General features: G+C 44.3%; 1 protein-coding gene across 2 annotated transcripts in view; it reads right to left on the bottom strand.

The window, feature by feature from the left end:
* The window catches only part of ATP6V1E1 (ATPase H+ transporting V1 subunit E1), a 37,493-nt gene extending 15,332 nt beyond the window's left edge, over positions 1-22,161 (bottom strand). For both annotated transcript variants that reach the window (XM_054469446.2, XM_054469445.2), the window contains exons 1-4: positions 21,942-22,161; positions 12,726-12,791; positions 8,872-8,981; positions 8,461-8,527 (exon numbers count right to left, since the gene is read on the bottom strand). In XM_054469446.2, coding sequence (XP_054325421.1) covers positions 8,461-8,527; positions 8,872-8,981; positions 12,726-12,791; positions 21,942-21,974 — 276 coding nt within the window. In that variant the 5' untranslated portion in view covers positions 21,975-22,161. The remainder of the gene's footprint in view (positions 1-8,460; positions 8,528-8,871; positions 8,982-12,725; positions 12,792-21,941) is intronic.
* Positions 22,162-22,430: the final 269 nt, after the last annotated feature.

Here is a 22,430-nt window from a genome sequence, read left to right on the forward strand (position 1 = left end):
CTCCTCAAAAGCAGGAAACCAAAACCTGATTATGATGTCAACATCAAAACAGTATCTCCCTGGCCCTGCCTAGTCTGAAGAGTCAGTGGGCATTTATTTCTTTGTTTTCTCTCTTTTTTTTTTTTTTGAGACGGAGTCTCGCTTTGTCGCCCAGGCTGGCGTGTAGTGGTGCAATCTCGGCTCACTGCAACCTCCGCCTCCTGGTTTCAAGTGATTCTCCTGCCTCAGCCTCCTGAGTAGTTGAGATTACAGAGGCACACCACCATGCCTGCTAATTTTTGTATTTTTAGAGAGACAGGGCTTCACATGTTGGTCAGGCTGGTCTCCAACTCCTGACCTCGTGATCCGCCCTCCTTGGCCTCCCAAAGTGTTGGGATTACAAGCATGAGCCACCAAGCCTGGCCGAAGACATTTATTTCTATTTTATCTCTAACCACAACAATAGAAAACTCCACTTCAGGACCAATGTCTCAGAATTTAAATGTTAATGGTTATTTATTCTCCTTTAAAAAAGAAAACTTGGCCGGGTGTGGTGGCTCACTCCTGTAATCCCAGCACTTTGGGAGGCCGAGGCAGGTGCATCACCTGAGGTCAGGAGTTTGAGACCAGCTTGGCCAACATGGTGAAACCCCGTCTCTACCTAAAATACAAAAAATTAGTAGAGCATGGTGAATCCCAGCTACTGGGGAGGCTGAGGCAGGAGAATCGCTTGAACCTGGGTGGCGGAGGCTGCAGTGAGTTGAGATCACGCCATTGCACTCCAGCCTGGGGGACAAGAGTGAGACTTCGTCTCAAAAAAAAGAAAAGAAAACTTATGGCTAGGCGTGGTGGCTCACGCCTGTAATCCCAGCACTTTGGCAGGCCAAGGCAGGCAGATCACCTGAGGTCGGGAGTTTGAGACCAGCCTGGCCAACATGGAAAAACCCCTTCTCTACTAAAAATACAAAATTAGCCGGGCGTGGTGGCACATGCCTGTAATCCCAGCTACTCGGGAGGCTGAGGCAGGAGAATCACTTGAACCCAGGAGGCGGAGGTTGCAGTGAGCCGAGATTGCACCACTGCACTCCAGCCTGGGCAACAAGAGCGAAACTCCATCTCAAAAAAAAGAAAGAAAAAGAAAAAAGAAAACGTGTAAGTTTTGCAGTTTGGGGAAATGATAATAAAGAACTACCATTCACTCAACACTCATTTTGTTTTAGGCATTATACTAGTCACTTTACTTAGGTGATCTAATTTTTTTCTAAATAAGCTTCAGGTAGATGCTTCTCTTTTTTTTTTTTTTTTTTTTTTTTTTTTGAGACAGGGCATTGCTCTGTCACCCAGGCTGAAGTACAGTGACGCAATCATAGCTCAGTCCTCCTGCCTCTGCCTCCAGAGTAGCTGGGACACCACCACGCCTGGCTAAATTTTTTTAATTTTTAGTAGAGACAAGGTCTTACTGTGTTGCCCAGGCTGGTCTTGAATGCCTGGGCTCAAGCTATCCTCCTGCTTCAGCCTCCTAAAGTGTGGGGATTATAGGCATGAGGGATGGTGCCTGGCCTTCTCCTACTTTTTAATAAGAAATGAAGGGTTCAAAGGAGTCAAATGGGGTTTAAAAATCTGCCTACTGAACAGCTGGGAATGGTAAAAATGGAACTTAAACCTCAAAGGAATTCCAAAGTGTGCGTTCTTAATCCTGGAAAACACCTGGCAGGCAAGGAAAAAGGATCAACACAGAAAAATATCTATGAAGGATTATGCAACTTAGACCAAAGCAGCAAACAACTTGCCTATTTTCTTTTAATTTTTACCCCAGTTCTGTATTTTTCCCCTTCCTTCCATCTTTTATCAATATCCTTTTCTAACTGTGTGACAACTTCCTTTCACAACTTCTTATTCTGTGGATAAAACTAGAAGTAAAATGTTTAGAAATAGCAAAATCCACTCAAAGCATGTATGTGTGCTTTTATGTAGATTGAATCCTGTTTGATCGGTATCATTTCACAGTCTGCTTCCTCAACCCTCCACATCTCTTATTTACAGGGTTCAATGATGGCAAGAAGTTAAGACTGTAGGCGGTTAAAAAAGAAACAATTATCTTTAGAATAACTGAAATTACATAAATGTTTATCTTCTCAAAATTCTCATTATAAATCAGAGAAATAATATAAAAGCTCAAGCTATATACTGAATTCAAGTCGCATGCAACAGAATACTTGGATTTGTTCCAAAAGAGATTAAAACACACAGCCCAGCTTGTGAACAGGCCACGCACGCTGCCTTCAGCTCCTCACCTCACACGCACTTCTCCCTTCTCACGCCATAACAATCCGGCTTTCTGCCTTCATCAGTCCAATGAAGCTGCTCTGGCAAATGTGAAAAACAACATCTTGACTGCCAAATCCAAAGACCACCATGCTCTTCCCACTGTGATTCTCTCAAACATTGAACACTGTATTAGAGACCATTTTGTTCGAGTTTGCCGTTCCCTTGGCTTCTCTGTATTCTCCAACATAACTGTTTTCCCCCACGTTTCCTTAGCAATTTATTTTCTATTAAATCTGATGCTTCTCAGTTTTTTTGGCCCGCTTCTCTTCTAATTCTCCATCTAAAACCACAGGTCCAGCAGGGACTTCTGTGTTGTCTCCACATAAGCTCCTCTTCTCTCCTAACAGACTCACAGAGCTTTACCTGGAATCCTAAGGCAATTCAAACACAATGATTTTTTTCACCATTCTTTACCTGTTCTTCCTACATTTCTTTCTTTTTTTTTTTTTTTTTGACATGAAGTTTCACTCTGTCGCCAGGCTGGAGTGCAGTGGCGTGATCTTGGCTCACTGCAACATCTGACTCCCTGGTTCAAGCAATTCTCCTGCCTCAGCCTCCCAAGTAGCTGGGATTACAGGTGTGAGCTCCCCCCCCAGGCCCAGCTAATTTTTGTATTTTTACAAAAGAGATGGGGTTTCACCATGTTTGCCAGGATGATCTCGATCTCCTGATCTCACGATCTGCCCGCCTTGGCCTCCCAAAGTGCTGGGATTACAGGTGTGAGCCACCACGCCCAGCCTGTTCTTCCCATATTTCTAATCTTCATTCCATCTACCAGTTGCCTAGACTACAAACCCTTTTGTCATTCTTGACTCCTTTGCATTCACTCATCACAACTGTAAGTCACCAAGTCCTACAGATCCCTACCTTTTTAGGATCTCTGGAATAGGCCTGTCTTCTCTTTCTGCTGCCACCATTCTACTTCTCGACCTGGAAGGTAAGCCATACCCTCCTTGTTTCTACTCCACATGGTCACCAGTGGGGTTTCTCTAACACAAATGTAACCATTAAACACTATTTCTCAAAGTGTGGTTCTCAGACTACCTGCACCAAGATTACCCTGAGCTGCTGGTTTAAATGCTGACTCCTGACTAGAACATAAAAGTCTCTGGAAATGGGAATGAACATCTGCATTTTAACAAGGTTCCCCAGGTGATTTTTATGCCCATTAAAGTTAGAGAATTAGCCAAAAGGATGAAGTCCATATTCTTCAGCAGACACTCAAGGCCCTTCTTATTAGACCCTAATATGTGGCCTGTTCTCTGCCCACTCCCCACTCTGCCAGACTACCTCCGTTTCCTGCACATGTCAAATTCAGGTCTCGGTTTTTCACTCACACTGCTCTCTCCTTTCTGTCTCCTATCTCATGACTAATTCTTCAAGTCATGCTCAAACAGCTATAGTGGAGATATATTATCTTGTCCAGGTCCTGTTAGACTACAGACTCCTAGAGGGGCCAGCACGATACAGGACGCATGGGATAAATGTACTGTTAATTCAAACAGCTTAGTGCCTCCAAGGGAACCCAGCTGAGTTATGACATGAAAATAGAAGAGTGACAACTGAGGGATAACATAAGTACCAAAACCAGAATTTTGTTTGCCACAATTTTAAAGTCAGCAGACAAACTCAGAGTGACTAAATCCGGGGAAGACATGTGGTATGAACTGAATGACTGCTTTGTCTTTCAAGGTCATAAAAAAGAATTATTTTTCTCTAGCCCATTTCTTTTTGTTTCTATTATTTATTATTTTTATTTTAGAGACAGGGTCTCCCTGTGTGATTTATGCTGGAATGCAGTGGCATAATCACAGCTCATTGGAGACTCAAACTCTTGGGCTCAAGTGATTCTCCCATCTCAGCCTCCAGAATAGCTGGGACCATAGGCATGCGCTACCACACCTTGCTAATTTTTTAAAATTTTTTGTACAGACAGGGTCTCCCTATATTTATCAGACTGGTCTCAAACTCTTGGCCTCAAGCCACACTCCCACCTTGGCCTCATAAAGGGCTGTGACCATAGGCATGAGCCATGGCACCTGGCTAGCCCATCTCTGAAAGAATATGATGGATTACTGTATTTTGGAAAACTATCCTAAATTGAAACTAAAACACATTCATTGGCCAGGCGCAGTGTCATGCCTGTAATCCCAGCACTTTGGGAGGCCGAGGCAGGCGGATCACGAGGTCAGGAGATCGAGACCATCCTGGCTAACACGGTGAAACCCCGTCTGTACTAAAAATACAAACAATTAGCAGGGCGCAGTGGTGGGCACCTGTAGTCCCAGCTACTCAGGAGGCTGAGGCAGGAGACTGGTGTGAAGCTGGGAGGCCGAGTCTGCAGTGAGCCGAGATCGCGCCACTGCACTCCAGCCTGGGCACTGCACTCCAGCCTGGGCGATAGAGCGAGACTCCGTCTCAAAAAAAAAAAACCAAACAAACAAACAAAACACATTTATTTCATACAACTGCACTTCCTTTTTTTTTCTTTTTTGAGCGGAGTCTCACTCTGTCGCCCAGGCTGGAGTGCAATGACGGGATCTCAGCTCATTGCAACCTCCGCCTCCCGGGTTCAAGCAATTCTCCTGCCTCAGCCTCTCGAGTAGCTGGGACTATAGGTGCCCGCCACCACACCCAGCTAATATTTTTGTATTTTTAGCAGAGACAGGGTTTCACCACGTTGGCCGGGCTGGTCTCAAACTCCTGACCTCAAGTGATCCATCCGCCTCGTCCTCCCAAAGTGCTGGGATTACAGGCGTGAGCCACCATGCCCATCCTGCTCTTTTTTTTTTTTTTTTTTTTTGAGACGGAGTCTCGCTCCGTCGCCCAGGCTGGAGTGCAGTGGCGCCATCTCGGCTCACTGCAAGCTCCGCTTCCCGGGTTCACGCCATTCTCCTGCCTCAGCTTCCCGAGTAGCTGGGACTACAGGCGCCCGCCACCACGCCCGGCTAATTTTTTGTATTTTTAGTGGAGACGTGGTTTCACGGTTGTTAGCCAGGATGGTCTCAATCTCCTGACCTCGTGATCCGCCCGCCTCGGCCTCCCAAAGTGCTGGGATTACAGGCCTAAGCCACCACGCCGGGCCCTGCACTTTCTTTTAATAACCTCTGCCTCAAAATTTGAAAACCACTGTGTGTTATGAGAGATGTTACTAAAATGTAAAATAACTGTATGAATATTCCAGAGAGAAGGGAAAAAAGTTGAGAAGCACTGATATTCAAGTATTTGATAAATGAATGAATGATCTGAATTTTAGGTGTCAAGTTTTCTTATCTATGACACTTCAAATTTTCCCTCTGAGGCCAGGCATGGTGGCTCTTGCCTGTAATCCCAGCTACATAGGAGGCTGAGGTGGGAAGGACTGCTTGAGCCCAGGAGTTTGTGAGCTATGACTGCACCACTGCATTCCAGCCTGGGCAACATAGCCAGACCGTGCCTCTTAAAAAAAAAATTCCTTCTAAAAGCCAACTAGTAATTATTTATATATTCTAATAGATTTAAGGCAGCTTACAGAAGTATATCTAATGAAAATGTTAATTACATTTTTTAAAAAACAAGTTAGAAAAAATAACTAATAAAATATAAACAAGTGGATTAAAAAATTAAAGCAGAGAGAAAATAAGGGCAATAAATAATAAGTTAAAATTACAAGTAAAGTCAAATCCACTAAACCTATGGGTTGTTTACATCCAGTTATGAAAGGTCGTACCATCTAAGACAGGACAGCATCAGAGAATGTATCATCAAAACCATTTCTATAATATGTTAGATGATCTTTCTCAGAATCCTTTCCACTCAATATTATTAACCTTCAAAAAGGTGGCATTAAAAAAAAAATAATAAAAACCTAATTACAAAGCCTATTAACTAGCTAAGATTATAACCTTTTGCTATAACCTTGTGTGTTATAGCCCTTGCTACTTATATTTAGGAATGCTGCCAAGATATTAACATTACATGTCTCTAAACTTTTTTGAATTGTACAAATAATAATATCTACGCAGTAGATGTCACAGTTGTCATTTTTTACTTTGGGCATAAATAGTGAAAAGACTATAGTCAAGAGGCTTTCTGGGCATTAGCACCCAATAAGCTAAGAATATTTTATCTACACAGGCCTATTATGAGAAGGAAGGGTTATCACTGGTGGAGATGGGGATGGAGAAAGGGAACTAACATTTCTTAAACACGATATGACAAATGTTACATGCCAGAGGACTTAAATGTGTTCTCTCATTCGATTCTCATAAGCACTCTGAACCAAACATCATAATGAATATACATAACACAGATAATGAATACAAGAGAAAACCGAGGGTCAGAAACAGTAATTTAGACAAACGAATATGGCAGAGTTGACATTTAAACTCATAGCTGACTGACTCTTAAGCCCCAAGCCCTTCTACAACAAACTACCTTCCCTAAGACATATTATTATTCTAAAAGCCTGTTATAAATTAGTTCAGTCAATCCAAGTTGCTAAAGGAATTTGAATCCCCTGGAAGGAAATCAACTCCTGATTATTGACACTTTAGTGAAGACGCAAAATAACAGTTGTCCTGAGCTAGTAACATTTTGCAGGCAACATTTCCCTAGGAAACTATTGACTCTTTCTTTTGTATTTTAAAGGGGATGAACTAATCCCATGTGGCAAGATAAATTGGCAACAGATTTTGTATTTTCCCACACTGCTGGAGTTTCAAAGCAGATAAAGCACTTAAATTTGGGGAAACTTTTATTATTTGAAGTAATATAGGAGTTACGTTAGTAAATCATCTCTATGGTGTCCTAAATATCAGTCCTTTACACTTAACATCCTCTCTGACACTTACATCTGGAGGTTTCTTGGTCCCTCAAACATGTCCAAAAGTCCAGCCCACCCAGGGATGCCAAAACAAACAAACAAACAGAAAAAAGAACTAGTTATTTTTCTTAACAAAACATTTCAGCATCTTGACTTCCCATTTTTGTTAATGGATCCACCATTCTCCAAGTATATCCACACCTGATACTCAGAATTTAGTGATGGACTTGGAAGAAAAGGCAGAGTCAATGAATGTCTGGAAAGACTTCCTGTAAAATCCAGCAACACTAACACTAACACTGCTACTCAGTTCTCACTGCCACCATCAATTAATAAGAACTGACAATCTAAGAAGAACTGATCAATCTAATAAGAACTGACAACTTGGAATACTGGTTTGTGTTTCTCATCTAAGAAAACAGTATGTCTTCCATTTATTCAAATTCTGTATTTTTAGTTTTATAGCTGTTTTCATATAGGACTTACTCCTAGTACTTTAATAATTTCAGTAGCTATTATAGAGAGATCTACTTTTTATTTTACTTGCAAACTGGTTATTGTTGGCATACAGGAAAACTATTCATTTCCTATTGTGTTTGTAGCCAGTCACATTTCTGGATTAGTTATAGGATCTTATGTTTTTTGAACCTTATATTTTCTGCTTGAATAACCATATCTGCAAAGATGGTAATTTCATTTCTTCTATCCCAATATTTATGTAACTCTCATTTCTCCAACTCATAAGGAATCTAGGGCCTCCACAGTCACAATGAGTAACAGTGGAAACAGCAGGCATCCGTTTGGCTTATGAATATAATCCAAATAGCTCTACACTTTCTCAACGAAGTGGTATGCTTCTGAAGGTTTCTGCCCTCTTCCTTAGAGGACTATAACACTTTCCATATGGTTTTCTTTTTTCCAGGCTCTTCCCTGTTAAATTTAGCCTGCACGCTTATATCATGAGCCTTATTTATGATATTCTCCACAAAATAATACAAAAGTTTCCACAGCTTTCTGTTGAAAACAGGTGAAGCTCTTTAGCCTCACACTCATGGCCTCTGTATTAACCATCCTATGGTCCTAGTCTCATTGGTTCCTGTACCCTCATGTACTATGCAGTCTACCCATAGTGTGTGCTATGATCCAGAAGAGTCTTACATGCTCTTTAGATCAGAAGGTCCTTCAATACAGGCCTTGGCTCTTATTCACTTTTGTATTTATTACAATAATTTGAATGTTTTCTCTCTAAAAATTATTCAATCAACTCCTTAATTAATGTTAACTAGTAATCTACAACAGGCAAACGAATAAACAAATAATTTTGTAACTAATAGGGGCTAATTACTCACTGTGATAAGGTCATCTCTCGCTCTGAGGACTTTGAGTCTCGCTTGATTCATCAAATTGGACATCTGACTGCAAAATGGTATTGAAAAATAGCATAAGTAACAACTGACAACTGTAGAGAAAGAACTTGAACTCCTGGGCTCAAGCACTCCTCCTTCCTTGGCCTCCCCAAAGCACCAGGATTCCAAGCGTGAGCCGCCTTGCCCAGCCTGCAGTTTAATCTTTGAATAATCCTGTCAAGCTTCGATTTTCACAAGTGAACAAAGAGAAGTTAAACAATTTGGCAGATTAGAAGTAGGTGGTCGAGTTAAGACCTGAATCTATATACGCCTGACTCCAAAGCGCCTGCTCTGTCTTCATCTCATGACTTCGGAAAACTTCTTAGCTTAATACTGCAACCAGGATCTACTTACATTTTCTTCTGCTGCTCAATCTGTTTCTCTTTCTTCTCATAATATTCCATAATCTTTAGTCTTTGGGTTTGCACAAGCCGACCTTTCTCTATGTTGAACTCTTCTTCTGCCTACAGGGAAATTAGTCAATATTAATGCATTACATCAAGTTTGATTAACAGTTTTAAACAGCTGGTGAGCTGGGTTACTTGCTTATGAACACTAATTTCATATATAAAACAGAAAATTTATTGTGACTCATTTTCAAGGATTCTAAATTATTCAAAAGGAAAGATCAGCAATTTTCATTATAAATGACGTACCAGGAGACTAAAAATTTCATCAAGGGTAACCGACAAGTTACTAAAGGATATAATTGGGTAGAATATTCTGCTCATGAAAAAAATTACCACACGTTCGAAACTTAATCCATTAGCTTACTGGTGGGCCAATGAAAATGACACAGAACTTGAAAGTTTAGAAGATCCTGGCCGGGTGCGGTGCCTCACGCCTATAATCCCAATACTTTGGGAGGCCGAGGTGGGTGGATCACGAGGTCAGGAGATCGAGATCATCCTGGCTAACACGGTGAAACCCTGTCTCTACTAAAATTACAAAAAATTAGCCGGGCGCGGTGGCAGGTGCCTGTAGTCCCAGCTACTCAGGAGGCTGAGGCAGGACAATGGCGTGAACCCGGGAGGCAGAGCTTGCAGCGAGTGGAGACTGTGCCACTGCACTCTAGCCTGGGCAACAGAGGGAAACTCTGTCTCAAAAAAAAAAAAGAAGATCCAGATTACTGCCCATAAAATGTGGTTGAGTAACCTCAGGCTTAGTGTCCTCTCTTGTAAAATGAAGTTAAAAAAATTAAAAAGTTGGCCAGGCACAGTGGCTCACGCCTGTAATTCCAGCACTTTGGGAGGCCAAAGCAGACGGATCACCTAAGGTCGGGAGTTTGAGACCAGCCTGATCAACATAGAGAAACATAGGTGAAGGTTGTAGTGAGCCAACATTGCACCACTGCACTCCAGCCTGGGCAATAAAGGGAGACTCCGTCTCAAAAATAAATAAAATAAATAAATACTTGAGACAGAAATGCATTTACTGAGGCCAGGCGCAATGGCTCATGCCTGTAATCCCAGCACTTTGGGAGGCTGAGGTGGGTGGACTGTCTGAGTTTAGGAGTTCAAGACCAGCCTGGGCAACATGGTAAAACCCCATCTCTACTAAAATACAAAAAATTAGCTGGGCGTGGTGGCGTGCGCCTGTAGTCTCAGCTACTTGGGAGGCTGAGGCAGGAGAATTGCTTGAACCTGGGAGGCGGAGGTTGTGGTGAGCGGAGATCACGCCACTGCACTCCAGTCTGGGCAACAAGAATGAAACTCCAGCTCAAAAAAAAAAAAAAAAGAAATGCATTTCCTGAAATAATAGCTGAAATAGGACTTCCGTATTTGATCCAGAAAGAGTCATACAAGAAAGTATCACCATCAAAACAATATTAAGCAATATTCTATCAGCTGTTATGTATTAATGGGAGGGAAAATAGTCTTTTCTTCCTCAAATGATAAACTAGTCAAATAGTCCAAGGTTTCAGAGAGTTTTATTTCTAGAGTACCAGGCACATAAAAATTTAAGGCTGTACTAAAAGGACAATGAAAATATTAAACAATATATCTTGGTCATATTTTATTTTATTTACTGATTTTTTTCTTGAAACAGAGTCTCACTCTGTCACCCAGGCTGGATGGAGTGCAGTGGTGCGATCTCAGCTCACTGCAACCTCCGCCTCCCGGGTTCAAGAGATTCTCTTGCCTCAGCTTCCTGAGTATCTGAGACTACAGGCATGCACCACCACACCCAACTAATTTTTGTATTTTTTGTAGAGATGGGGTTTCAACATGTTGGCCAGGCTGGTCTTGAACTCCTGACCTCAGGTGATCCACCTGTGTCAGCCTCCCAAAGTGCTGGGATTACAGATGTGAGCCACCGCCCCTGGCCATATTTTGGTAATATTTTTAAAGCAAGCTTTAAAAAATGCTTTAAAAATGTTATGATTATACCTTGGGAAAAGAACATTTTGATATACTGTTAAGGAATATAAATTGGCATAAACAATGTGCAACTGGAAATATATACAAAACTTCTAAATGCTGATGGAAGGTCACCTTTGTAATGGGTGGGGTTTTCATTTTATACCCTACATACTTCCAAACTTTTTATTTTTTTATTTTTTGAGACAAGGTCTCACTCTGTCGTCCAGGCTGGAGTGCAGTGGCACGATCTCGGCTGACTGCAACCTCTGCATCCTGGGATCAAGCGATTCTCCCGCCTCAGCCTCCGGAGGAGCTGGGATGACAGGCACGCATCACCATGCCCAGCTAATTTTTGTATTTTTAGTAGACACGGGGTTTCACCATGTTGGCCAGGCTGGTCTTGAACTCCTGACCTCAGGTGATCCGCCTGCCCTGGCCTCCCAAAGTGCTGGGATTACAGGCGTGAGCCACCAATCCCGGCCCAAACTTTACTTTTCTGCAATGAGCACAGATTAACAAAAAAGCTAAACAATGAAACACTACAACCTTCTCTAGTCACCTATCACAGTTCGCCACAGTTGTTAAATATCTGAATTTTGGTTTCCATGAGAAAATGAATCATCCATTACTTTTCAACCCTCTAACATAAAATTTCAGGACACTTATTGGCATCACAACAATTAGAAGGGAAAATTTATTTTTTAATGTTAAAGATACAGACATTTCCAATGAGGAACTTATTAAGGTAAAATTTAAATTAAAAAGTAAATAAAGGCCGGGCGCGGTGGCTCACGCCTGTAATCCCAGCACTTTGGGAGGCCAAGGCGGGCAGATCACGAGAGGTCAGAAGATCGAGACCATCCTGGTTAATGTGGTGAAACCTCGTCTCGACTAAAAATACAAAAAATTAGCCAGGCGTGGTGGTGGGTGTCTGTAATCCCAGCTACTCGGGAGGCTGAGGCAAGAGAATGGCGCGAACCCGGGAGGTGGAGCTTGCAGTGAGCCGAGATCTGGCTGCTGCACTCCAGCCTGGGCGACAGAGCAAGACTCCATCTCAAAAAAAAAAGTAAATAAATAAGGCTGGGCACGGTGTTTCACACCTGTAATCCCAGCACTTTGGGAGGCCCAAGCGGGTGGATCATCTGCGGTCAGGAGTTCAAGACCAGCCTAGCCAACATGGTGAAACCCTGTCTCTACTAAAAATACAAAAATTGAGACAGGTGTGATGTTGCATGCCTGTAGTCCCAGCTACTTGGGAGGCTGAGGCAGGAGAATCGCTTGAACCCAGGAGGCAGAGGTTGCAGTGAGCTGAGATCACGCCACTGCACTGCAGTCCCGGTGACGAAGCGAGACTCTGTCTCAAAATTAAAGAAGGGGCCAGGCACTGGGGCTTATACCTGTAATCGCAGCACTTGGGGAGGACGAGGCAGGCGGATCACAAGGTCAAGAGATTGAGACCATCCTGGCCAACATGGTGAAACCCCGTATCTACTAAAAATACAAATATTAGCTGGCTGTGGCGGCACATGCCTGTAATCTCAGCTACTCGGGAGGCTGAGGTAGGAGAATCACTTAAACCTGGGAGGCGGAGGTTGCAGTGAGCCGAGATCGCGCCATTGCACTTCAGCCTAGGCAACAAGAGTGAAACTCGGTCTCAAAAAAACAAAAAACAAAACAAAACAAAAAATGAAGGAAGGAAGGAAGGGAGGGAGGGAGGGAAGGAAGAGACATTTTTATCAGTCCGATGCAATCTGTTGTTAAACAGTTTTACTAACAATATTATTTAGCAAAGCAAAACAATATGGAAACCTTGATAACTTCTTAAGACTAGAAAATAAATCTCACCTTTGCATCTATTTCTTCTGCTTTCTCATTGGCTTCTTGTTCAATGAAAGCCATCATATGCTTTATCTATAAGGAAAAAAAGTTTTATTTTTTAGTTCAACAAGATGGAAATATCTTTTCTGATTCATTGAACAAGCAATCACAGGTAGGTGCAGTGGCTCACGCCCGTATTCCTACCACTCTGGGGGCCAAGGAGGGAGGATTGCTTTAGGCCAGGAGCTGGAGACTAGTCTGGACTACATAGTGATACCCCGTCTCTACTAAAAAATTTTAAAAAGTCAATCACTTACTTACTGAATGCATATTGTGCTAGGCACTGAGTACAAGGATAAGTGAGATCATTCCCATTCTCAGGAACCTTAGGATCTAAAATTTGTTCAAGAAAATAGACCAGATACAATACTCAATAACAGAGATAAATAGGACATTCATCCTTCTCTCAAAGAACTTGTAATACAAGTTAGCCAGCACCCTCCCTTTCTCTTCTCCACCTCTAAGAAAGTATGCTGAAGAGCTATCTATATTTACACTTTCAACTTACTACCTCTTTCTCTCAACACTGCAGTCTCACTTGCACCCTTCTCTGTACTCCACTGACAGTTCTCTCATAAAGTGACAATCTCCTCGCCCCTTGATCTTGGCCTTTTCTTACTTGATCTTTCAGCATCAGTTGATGTGTTCAGCAACCTTCCCTTTTTTTTTTTGAGACAGAGTCTCGCTCTGCCGCCCAGGCTCGAGTGCAGTGGGGTGATATCGGCTCACTGCAAGCTCTGCCTCCCGGGTTCAGGCCATTCTCCTGCCTCAGCCTCCCGAGTAGCTGGGACTACAGGCGCCCGCCACCACGCCCGGCTAATTTTTTGTATTTTTAGTAGAGACGGGGTTTCACCATGTTAGCCAGGATGGTCTCGATCTCCTGGCCCCGTGATCCACCCACCTCAGCCTCCCAAAGTGCTGGGATTATAGGCGTGAGGCACCGGCGAGCAACCTTCCTTCTCTAACAATCTTCCTTTTGCTTCCAAGACTTCCTCCTGTTCTCCTCTCCAGTCTCCATTGGGGCCATACTCTTCCACTCTGCCTCCTAGACAGCTCTTTTTGAACATCCTACTCATAGTAATCTAAATTCAACACATTCAATACGGAACTGCTCACCACTCCTCTCCCTACTTCTCACTTTGAGCTCTCTCTCAGGTATCAGCACCAACACCCAACTGTGACTATTCCTCCTATCTCAGTCCTTATATCCAACCAGTCACCAAGTTCTATTAATTCTCTCTTAATAGTTCTTTACCGGCCAGGTGCGGTGGCTCACGCCTGTAATCCTAGCACTTTGGGAGGCTGAGGTGGGCGGATCACGAGGTCAGGAGATCCAGACCATCCTGGCTAACACGGTGAAACCCCATCTCTACTAAAACTACAAAAAATTAGCCAGACATGGTGGCGGGCGCCTGTAGTCCCAGCTACTCGGGAGGCTGAGGCAGGAGAATGGCGTGAACCCGGGAGGCGAAGCTTGCAGTGAGCCGAGATCGCACCACTGCACTCCAGCCTGGGCGACAGAGCGAGACTCCGTCTAAAAAAAAAAAAAAATAGTTCTTTACCTTGCCCACGTCGCTCCCTCGTCGGATGGACTACCATAGTCCTCGCCATCATCTCCTCTCAGCTAAATTACTACAACAGCTTCCAAATCTGTCTTCCTGCCACTATTCCTGTTCTTTCTAATCCACTCTACATTGCCACCAGAGAGATGCTTTCAAAATGCCTATCTTTTCATGTAACACTCTACCCCCGTTTAAGATAAAGATTTTAGAAGGTACAGGATCTTATCACTGCTTATCTGTCTTTTTGAGACAGGGTCTCTGTCTCCCAGGCTAGAGTGCAATGGCACAGTCTCGCCTCACTGTGACCTCCGCCTTCTACAGCTCAAGCGATCCTGCCACCTTAGCTCCCCTGCCCCCGTGGCTGGGACCACAGGGGCGTGTCACCACGTCCAGCTTATTTTTGTATTTTTTTGTAGAGAGGGGTTTCGCCATGTTCTCCAGGCTGGTCTTGAACTACTGGGCTCAAGCGATCCACCTGCCTTGGCTTCCCAAAGTGCTGGGATTTCACGTGTGAGCCACCATACTCAGCCCACTGCTTATCTTTCAAGCATCATATGAAACAACAAACCCTTCACTACTCACCATCTTCAGACTCTTACTTCCTGCCATACTAAACTTATTTCACTTCCCTGAGCTCACCATTCTTTCTCATCTCCAAGATTTCAAACACGCTGTTCCTTCCACTTGGAACATTCTTCCTTCTCCTCTTCACTCAGCTAACTTTTTGGGCCTCAGCTTGTATAACTATCACCTCCTTAGGGAAATCTTTCCTGTACCTAGAGTACTTTGTACTTCCTCTACCATGGCATCTAAACTTGCAATTGTTGCTTATTTGTCCCTATCCTCAGCTGAACTACGAGGCTAGGAACTTGTTAAAGGTTCCTAGATCACCAGCTACAATTGGAAAACAAAGTCCAGTGAAGGCTTCTGAATGGGGCTTGGGATGACTAATCCAACTTAGACTCATAAATGAAGTATCATCTCTTGTGGCAGATATAAAATATACCCAAGTAAAAATCCAACCAACACAGCTCATCAAACTCACTGGTTGTGGGATGGGATGGTAGCTTCATTTCCTAAGGGCTCTACCTGAAATGAGTGATGAAATCCAAAAAGAAAAAAAAGCTAAAAATTGATGTAGGATCTCTAGGTCATTAATTCGTTTTGTTTATTAATTATCCTACTAAAAGGTAAGCACCACTGACTACAGGGATCTTGTCTTTTATGCCAATGTGAACCCAGAACATGGAACAACCACCACCATAGGAGGTGCTCAAAAAAATTTGTGAATGAATGCAAATCTGTTGGGAGTTTCAAGACTTCTAAGGAATACAAGGTATCCCAGGTACTTTTTAGGGTTTAACAGTCTGTAAACAATCCCCATAGCAGCTTCTCCATATAACACAAGATATCATAAATCTTAAGTATACATAGGTGTACCAAAACGAATTAAGAAAGCACTACTGGGTGGGGAGCTAGGGGAGGGATAGCATTAGGAGAAATACCTAATGTAGATGACGGGTTGATGGGTGCAGCAAACCACCATGGCACGTGTATCACTATGTAACAAACCTGCACATTCTGCACATGTATCTCAGAACTTAAAGTATAATGAAAAAAAAAAAAAAGAAAGAAAAGAAAACACTACTGCCTGGGCACGGTGGCTCACGCCTGTAATCCCAAGACCCTGGGAGGCCAAGGTGGGTAGATCACCTGAGGTTGGGAGTTTGAGACCAGCCTGGCCAAGATGGAGAAACCCCATCTCTACTAAAAATACAAAGAATTAGCTGGGCGTGGTGGTGCATGCCTGTAATCTCAGCTACTCAGGAGGCTGAGGCAGGAGAATTGCTTGAACCAGGAGGCGGAGGTTGTGGTAGGCAGAGATTGTGCCACTGCACTCCAGCCTGGGCAAGAAGAGCGAAACTCCGTCTCAAAAAAAACAAAACAAAATGAAACAAAAAACATATAGGAGGATTTTAGAAGGGACAGTTTTTTTGTTTTATCAAAAATCTTGAGGCCACCCTACTTTTCTTTTTTTTCTTATTTTGGCAGGTGAGTTGTTACACACTCAGTGGATTCCAACTTCTGTGGCCACCATCGTGTTTCCAATCCTACTTTTAAGAAGCCAAAAAGTTATGATGATCAAACCTATGTTATAGATAACACGGTACTTACAATATCTTGAGCCTTGAAATATTTGGGATACCTAATCCAGACCTACATGTGTGGGAAATCACTGACCTTGCTTAAAAGATGAGCCTCACAAATTTGGGAGTATGAGAGGGGTCATGGTAATGCTGTCTACAAGTTTAGTTTGAAGTCTCACTGAACTTATTCTATCTGGAATTTTAAGTCATTTAACTAGCTGGGCTCACGCCTGTAATCCCAGCACTTTGGGAGCCCAATCCGGGCGGATCACGAGGTCAGGAGTTCAAGACCAGCCTGACCAACATGGTGAAACCCGGTCTCTACTAAAAATACAAAAATTAGCCACGCGTGGTGGCGGGAGCCTGCAATCCTAGCTACTCAGGAGGCTGAGGCAGGAGAATCACTTGAACCTGGGAGGTGGAGGTTGCAGCGAGCTGAGATCACGCCTGGGTGACAGAGCAAGACTCTGTCTCAAAAAAAAAAAAAAAAAAGTCATTTAACTAAATACAGTAATCAAAACCGGTGTTTATAAATGCTACAAGTTTGGCCTCTAAAGGTGAACCCTGATTCGGACCTGGATTATCTGCCTTTAGCACTCTGCTGAACCCTTGGCTACCAGATTTGACCAGACCAGCACAGCCTAGAGCAAATTGCACTAATTATAACCCAGGTCAGAAGCCTATTTACAGTTAACATGATCATATTCTTTTAAGAGTTCCAAGAAGAGATATAGTCAACCCCTTAAGGACATTTAACTCCACCCCTAAGGCAGAAAATTTGACCTTTAAAAAAACAGTTTCTTCTTCCTGCTCAGTAATTAAGGTTTTTAGAGTCAGGTTTCTTTGTAAATTTGATGAAATAAATTACCATACTCCCCAGGAAAAAAGCAAATATACACAAATATTTTTGTGCAATGGAGAAGTCAGAGAATTCAGGATTTATTAAGCATCTACTATGGGCTTGGTGCTTCGTCTATTTACTTATGAGAATACAGTAAACAACACACACTGTCCTCATCGAGCTTTCATGTAGCATGAACTGTTATAGGAAACAGACAAGATTCCTTCTTTCAATTTTACATAAATAAAAAATAGGATGGGTGCGGTGGCTGACGCCTGTAATCCCAACACTCTGGGAGGCGGAGGTGGGCGGATCATGAGGTCAGGAGTTCGAGACCAGCCTGGACAACATGGTGAAACCCCATCTCTACTAAAAATACAAAAATTAGCTGAGCGTGGTGGCGGGCACCAGTAATCCCTGGTACTCAGGAGGCTGAGGCAGGAGGATCGCTTGAACCCGGGAGGCGGAGGCTGCAGTGAGCTGAGATCATGCCATGGCACTTCAGGCTGGGCAAGAGAGCGAGACTGTCTCAAAAAAAAGAAAAAATAGGCCATGCGCAGTGGCTCACGCCTATAATCCCAGCACTTTGGAGGCCAAGGTGGGCGGATCACCTGAGGTTGGGAGTTCAAGACCAGCCTGGCCAACATGGCGAATTCCCATGTGTACTAAAAATACAAAAAAATTATCCGGGTGTGGTGACATACGCCTGTAGTCCCAGCTACTGGAGAGGCTGAGACAGGAGAATCGCTTGAACCCAGGAGGCAGAGGTTGCAGCGAGCTGAGATCGCGCCACTGCACTCCAGCCTAGGCGACAAAGCAAGACTCTGTCTCAAAAAAATTATTTTGATCTAGATTCCAAGCAACTATAGCTTTATCTTTATACTAGTTTTTCCTGTGGAAGCCTTAGTCTTCAATATATTATGACAAGGAGAGAAGAAAAGGAACAAGAGGGAGAGAATTAGCATTGTGACCACTAAGAGTATATGGAGGGCATTTACTTTTCCCCTGCATCAAGCTTTTCCTATATTGAAAGAAACAGAAGCAGCAGTGAACAGAAGAAGCAGTGAAAAAGGTTTAAAAAAACCCTTTCGTTCTGTAAGAATATTGTATGATTTCTTAAACTTTTCTATGGACACTAATTTTATCATCTCTATTTACCTTTTGGCATTAGCAGAACCATAAAACGAAGAAGAAATACCCACTCGTCTTAGTGCATATTAGGTTAAGAATAAAATGAAAAAACATTTTCAAGGAAATGGAAACATCCAAGGAAAAACTTTTTTTTCTTTTTTTTTTGAGACCGAGTTTCACTCTTGTTGCCCAGGCTGGAGTACAATGGCACGATCTCGGCTCGCTGCAACCTCCGGGTTCAAGCGATTCTCCTGCCTCAGCCTCCTGAGTTGCTGAGATTACAGGCATGCACCACCTCACCCGGCTAATTTTGAATTTTAGTAGAGACAGGGTTTCTCCACGTTGGTCAGGCTGGTCTCAACCTCCTGACCTCAGGTGATCTGCCCGCCTCAGCCTCCCAAAGTGCTGGGATTACAGGCGTGAGCTGGTCAGGAAAACATTTTATTGCTCATCTCAGAAGATTCATAAGACAGTGAGTGTGCTTTAGTAAGAGAATTTTCCTAGCACAGTACTTCAGAAAAAAAAGGACTTAGTTCTCTAAACTATGTGCAAATTAAACTGCAGCCTTAAACTTCCTTCTCTGAAAAATCTATCAGCAATATGATTACTAAATGCAAGGATTCTGGTTTGTTAGTTATAGGCTTATAAACTGCTACTATATTTCCCTGAGAGTGTTTTGCATGACAAAATTCTTAATACCTACAGACTTGAAGGTATGGCACTTAAAAAAAAAAAAAAAGTTTCCCAGGACTGATTACACACTTTCAAAACTGATGTGGATTCACGACTTCCATAACAATTTCTTCCCATAAACTCTGATACATCTACTTGGTGCCAAACACCGTTAGGCACTGAGGCTCCTAAATGTAAGCAAAAGGGGTCCTGGCCAGGTGCGGTGGCTCACGCCTGTAATCCCAGCCCTTTGGGAGGCCGAGGCAGGCAGATTACGAGGTCGGGAGATCAGGACCATCCTGGCTAACACGGTGAAACCCCATCTCTACTAAAAAATAGAAAAAATCAGCCAGGCGTGGTGGCGGGCTGTAGTCCCAGCTTCTCGGGAGGCTGGGGCAGGAGAATGGCGTGAACCCAGGAGGTGGAGCTTGCAGTTGAGCCAAGACTGTGCCACTGCACTCCAGCCCGGGCAACAGAACGAGACTCTGTATTTAAAAAAAAAAAAAAAAGAAAGAAAGAAAAGAAAAAGGAGTCTTCCATTTGACACATTTTTGTTTATTTTATTTTTTTAGAGACAGGGTCTTTTGCTCTGTCACCCAGGATGGAGCACAGTGGCATGATCATAGCTCACTGCAGCCTCGACCTCCTGGGCTCAAATGATTCTCCCACATCAGCCTCCCTAGTAGCTAGGAGCACATGTGTGCCTCACCACACCTGGCAACTTTTTCTTTTTTTTTGAGACAGTCTCGCTCTGTTGCCCAGGCTGGAGCACAATGGTGCAATCTAGCCTCACCAAAACCTCCACCTCCCGGATTCAAGAAATTCTCCTGCCTCAGCCTCCTAGTAGTTGGGATTACAGGCATGTGCCAGCACGCCCCGCTAATTTTGTATTTTTAGTAGAGACAGGGTTTTGCCACGTTGGCCAGGCTGCTCTGGAACTCCTGACCACAGGTGATCCACCCACCTCGGCCTTCCAAAGTGCTGGGATTACAGGCATGAGCAACAGTGCCCAGACAGCCTGGCTTATTTTTTAAGAAAAATTTTTTTAGAGATAAGGTCTATGTTGCCCAGGCTGGTCTTGAACTCCTGGGATCAAGCGATCCTCCCATTTCAGCCTCCCAAAATGCTGGGGGCTACAGGTGTGAGCCACCGCACCTGGCATGTATTTGTGTTTATTAATATTATGATTTTTTGAGATGGAGTCTCACTCTGTCGCCCAGGCTGGGATGCAGTGGCACGATCTTGGCTCACTGCAACCTCCGCCTGCCGGGTTCAAGTGATTCTCCTGCCTCTGCCTCCTGAGTAGCTGGGACTACAGGCGCACCCCACTACGCCCAGACAATCTTTTTTTTTTTTTTTTTTTTTTTTTTTTTGAGACGGAGTCTCGCTCTGTCGCCTAGGCTCGCTCGGCCTCCCGGGTTCACGCCATTCTCCTGCCTCAGCCTCCCGAGTAGCTGGGACTACAGGCGCCTGCTACCATGCCCGGCTAATTTTTTGTATTTTTAATAGAGATGGGGTTTCACCATGCTGGCCAGGCTCGTCTCGAACTCCTGACCTCAGGTGATCCGCCCTCCTCAGCCTCCCAAAGTGCTGGGATTACAGACGTGAGCCACCGCGCCGGGCCCCAGCCTGTATTTCACAAATGTTAACACACACATTAGTGGGAGACCAATCATTACAATCCATTATGATAGAGGGGACTTCCCCAAAATGAAGATTAACAGTACACACAGGCCTGGCGCGGTGGCTCATGCCTGTAATCCCAGCACTTTGGGAGGCCCAGGTGGGCGGATCACCTGAGGTCAGGAGTTCCAGACCAGCCAGGCCAATATGGTGAAACCCCGCCTCTACTAAAAAAAATACAAAAATTAGCCGGGCGTGGGGCGCGAGCCTGTAATCTCAGCTTCTAGGGAGGCTGAGGCAGGAGAATCGCTTGAACCCGGAAGGCGGAGGTTGCAGTGAGCCTAGATCGCGCCCTCGCACTCCAGCCTGGGCGACAGTGCGGGACTCCGTCTCAAAAAAAAAAAAGAAAGAAAAAAACACAGTTCATAAAGTGAACGACCTTGTCAAAACAACACTGGTTGGAAGCAGGTCTCTTCCCTTCGCACTGTTTCTTTCCTATCATATAGCCTTAAGCACTTCCCTCAGGGTTAAAAAAAATAAGTGACAAGCCTGTTTTTTTTTTCTTCCTTTCTTTTTTTTTTTTTTTTTCAGAGGGAGTCTCGCCCTGTCGCCCATGCTGGAGTGCAATGGCGCGATCTCGGCTCACTGCAACCTCCGCCTCCCGGGTTCAAGCGATTCTACTTCCTCAGCTTCCCGAGTAGGTGGGATTACAGGCGCGCGCCACCACGTCCGGCTAATTTTCTATTTTTAGTAGAGACCGGGGTTTCACCATTTTGGCCAGGCTAGTCTCGGACTCCTGACCTCAGGTGATCCGGCAGCCTCGGCCTCCCAAAGTACTGGGATTACAGGCGTGAGCCACTGCCCCTGGCCACAAAGCTGTTTTCAATCCTTGCACAGATCTCTGTCCGACTAGGCACAGTGAATACCCTTGGAAAACAGGGAATGCTGAGGTGGGAAGCAAAGAGCCAGGGCGTTCAAGAAGGCAGTGCGCAGGCAAGCGGGCAGTGCGCAAGACACGAGCAAAAGTCACATGAGCTGCGAGGCAATTCTCCGTCCTCAGGCCGACCTCTTGGATCTGGTGACTTGGAGCAAGGGACCTTCCTGCGGCATCTGGGCGGCTCAAGGCCCGCGGCCTCCCCTAGCCGGGCTCCACCCCACTCCCCGGGACTGCCGCCGCGGCTTCGCAAGACCCAACCAAGCCCCTCACCTGCTTTTGCACGTCAGCATCGCTGAGAGCCATGGCGAGAGCAATGCTAGGCCGGTGAGCAGCAGGCTCGAGTTTAGGTTTGAAAGGTGAGGTGAGAGGAATCGGCAAAGGGAACCCCTGCGCAGATCTCGGTTTCCTTTACTTTATAACCGCGGGTTCCGGTTCCTGCCAGGTGACTGCACAGTTCATCCGCATGACCCTTCTCAGCCAATGGGAAGAGAGCGGCGTCCAGGAAGTCCCGCCCTGTCCTGGCCTGTGGGCGCGTCCTCTGGTCCTTCTACGTCGCTGACTCGTGACCTGACCGGTGTTTTTTTCCTAAACTAGGATCTTGGGTAGGAGGAAGAAAAGATAAGGAGTTCCTCTATCTGAAATTAGTCGGGCTGTTTTGAGGAGTACTGGTTAGGTATATTGGAGAATGCGCCTTTATTGGAATTTTTCGCATAGTTACACAGGGTTTAGGGGTACATGATTGTTGGCCGGGCGTGGTGG

This window comes from Pongo pygmaeus, chromosome 23, assembly GCF_028885625.2.
Source record: "Pongo pygmaeus isolate AG05252 chromosome 23, NHGRI_mPonPyg2-v2.0_pri, whole genome shotgun sequence".
In the NCBI taxonomy this organism is placed as follows: Eukaryota; Metazoa; Chordata; class Mammalia; order Primates; family Hominidae; genus Pongo; species Pongo pygmaeus.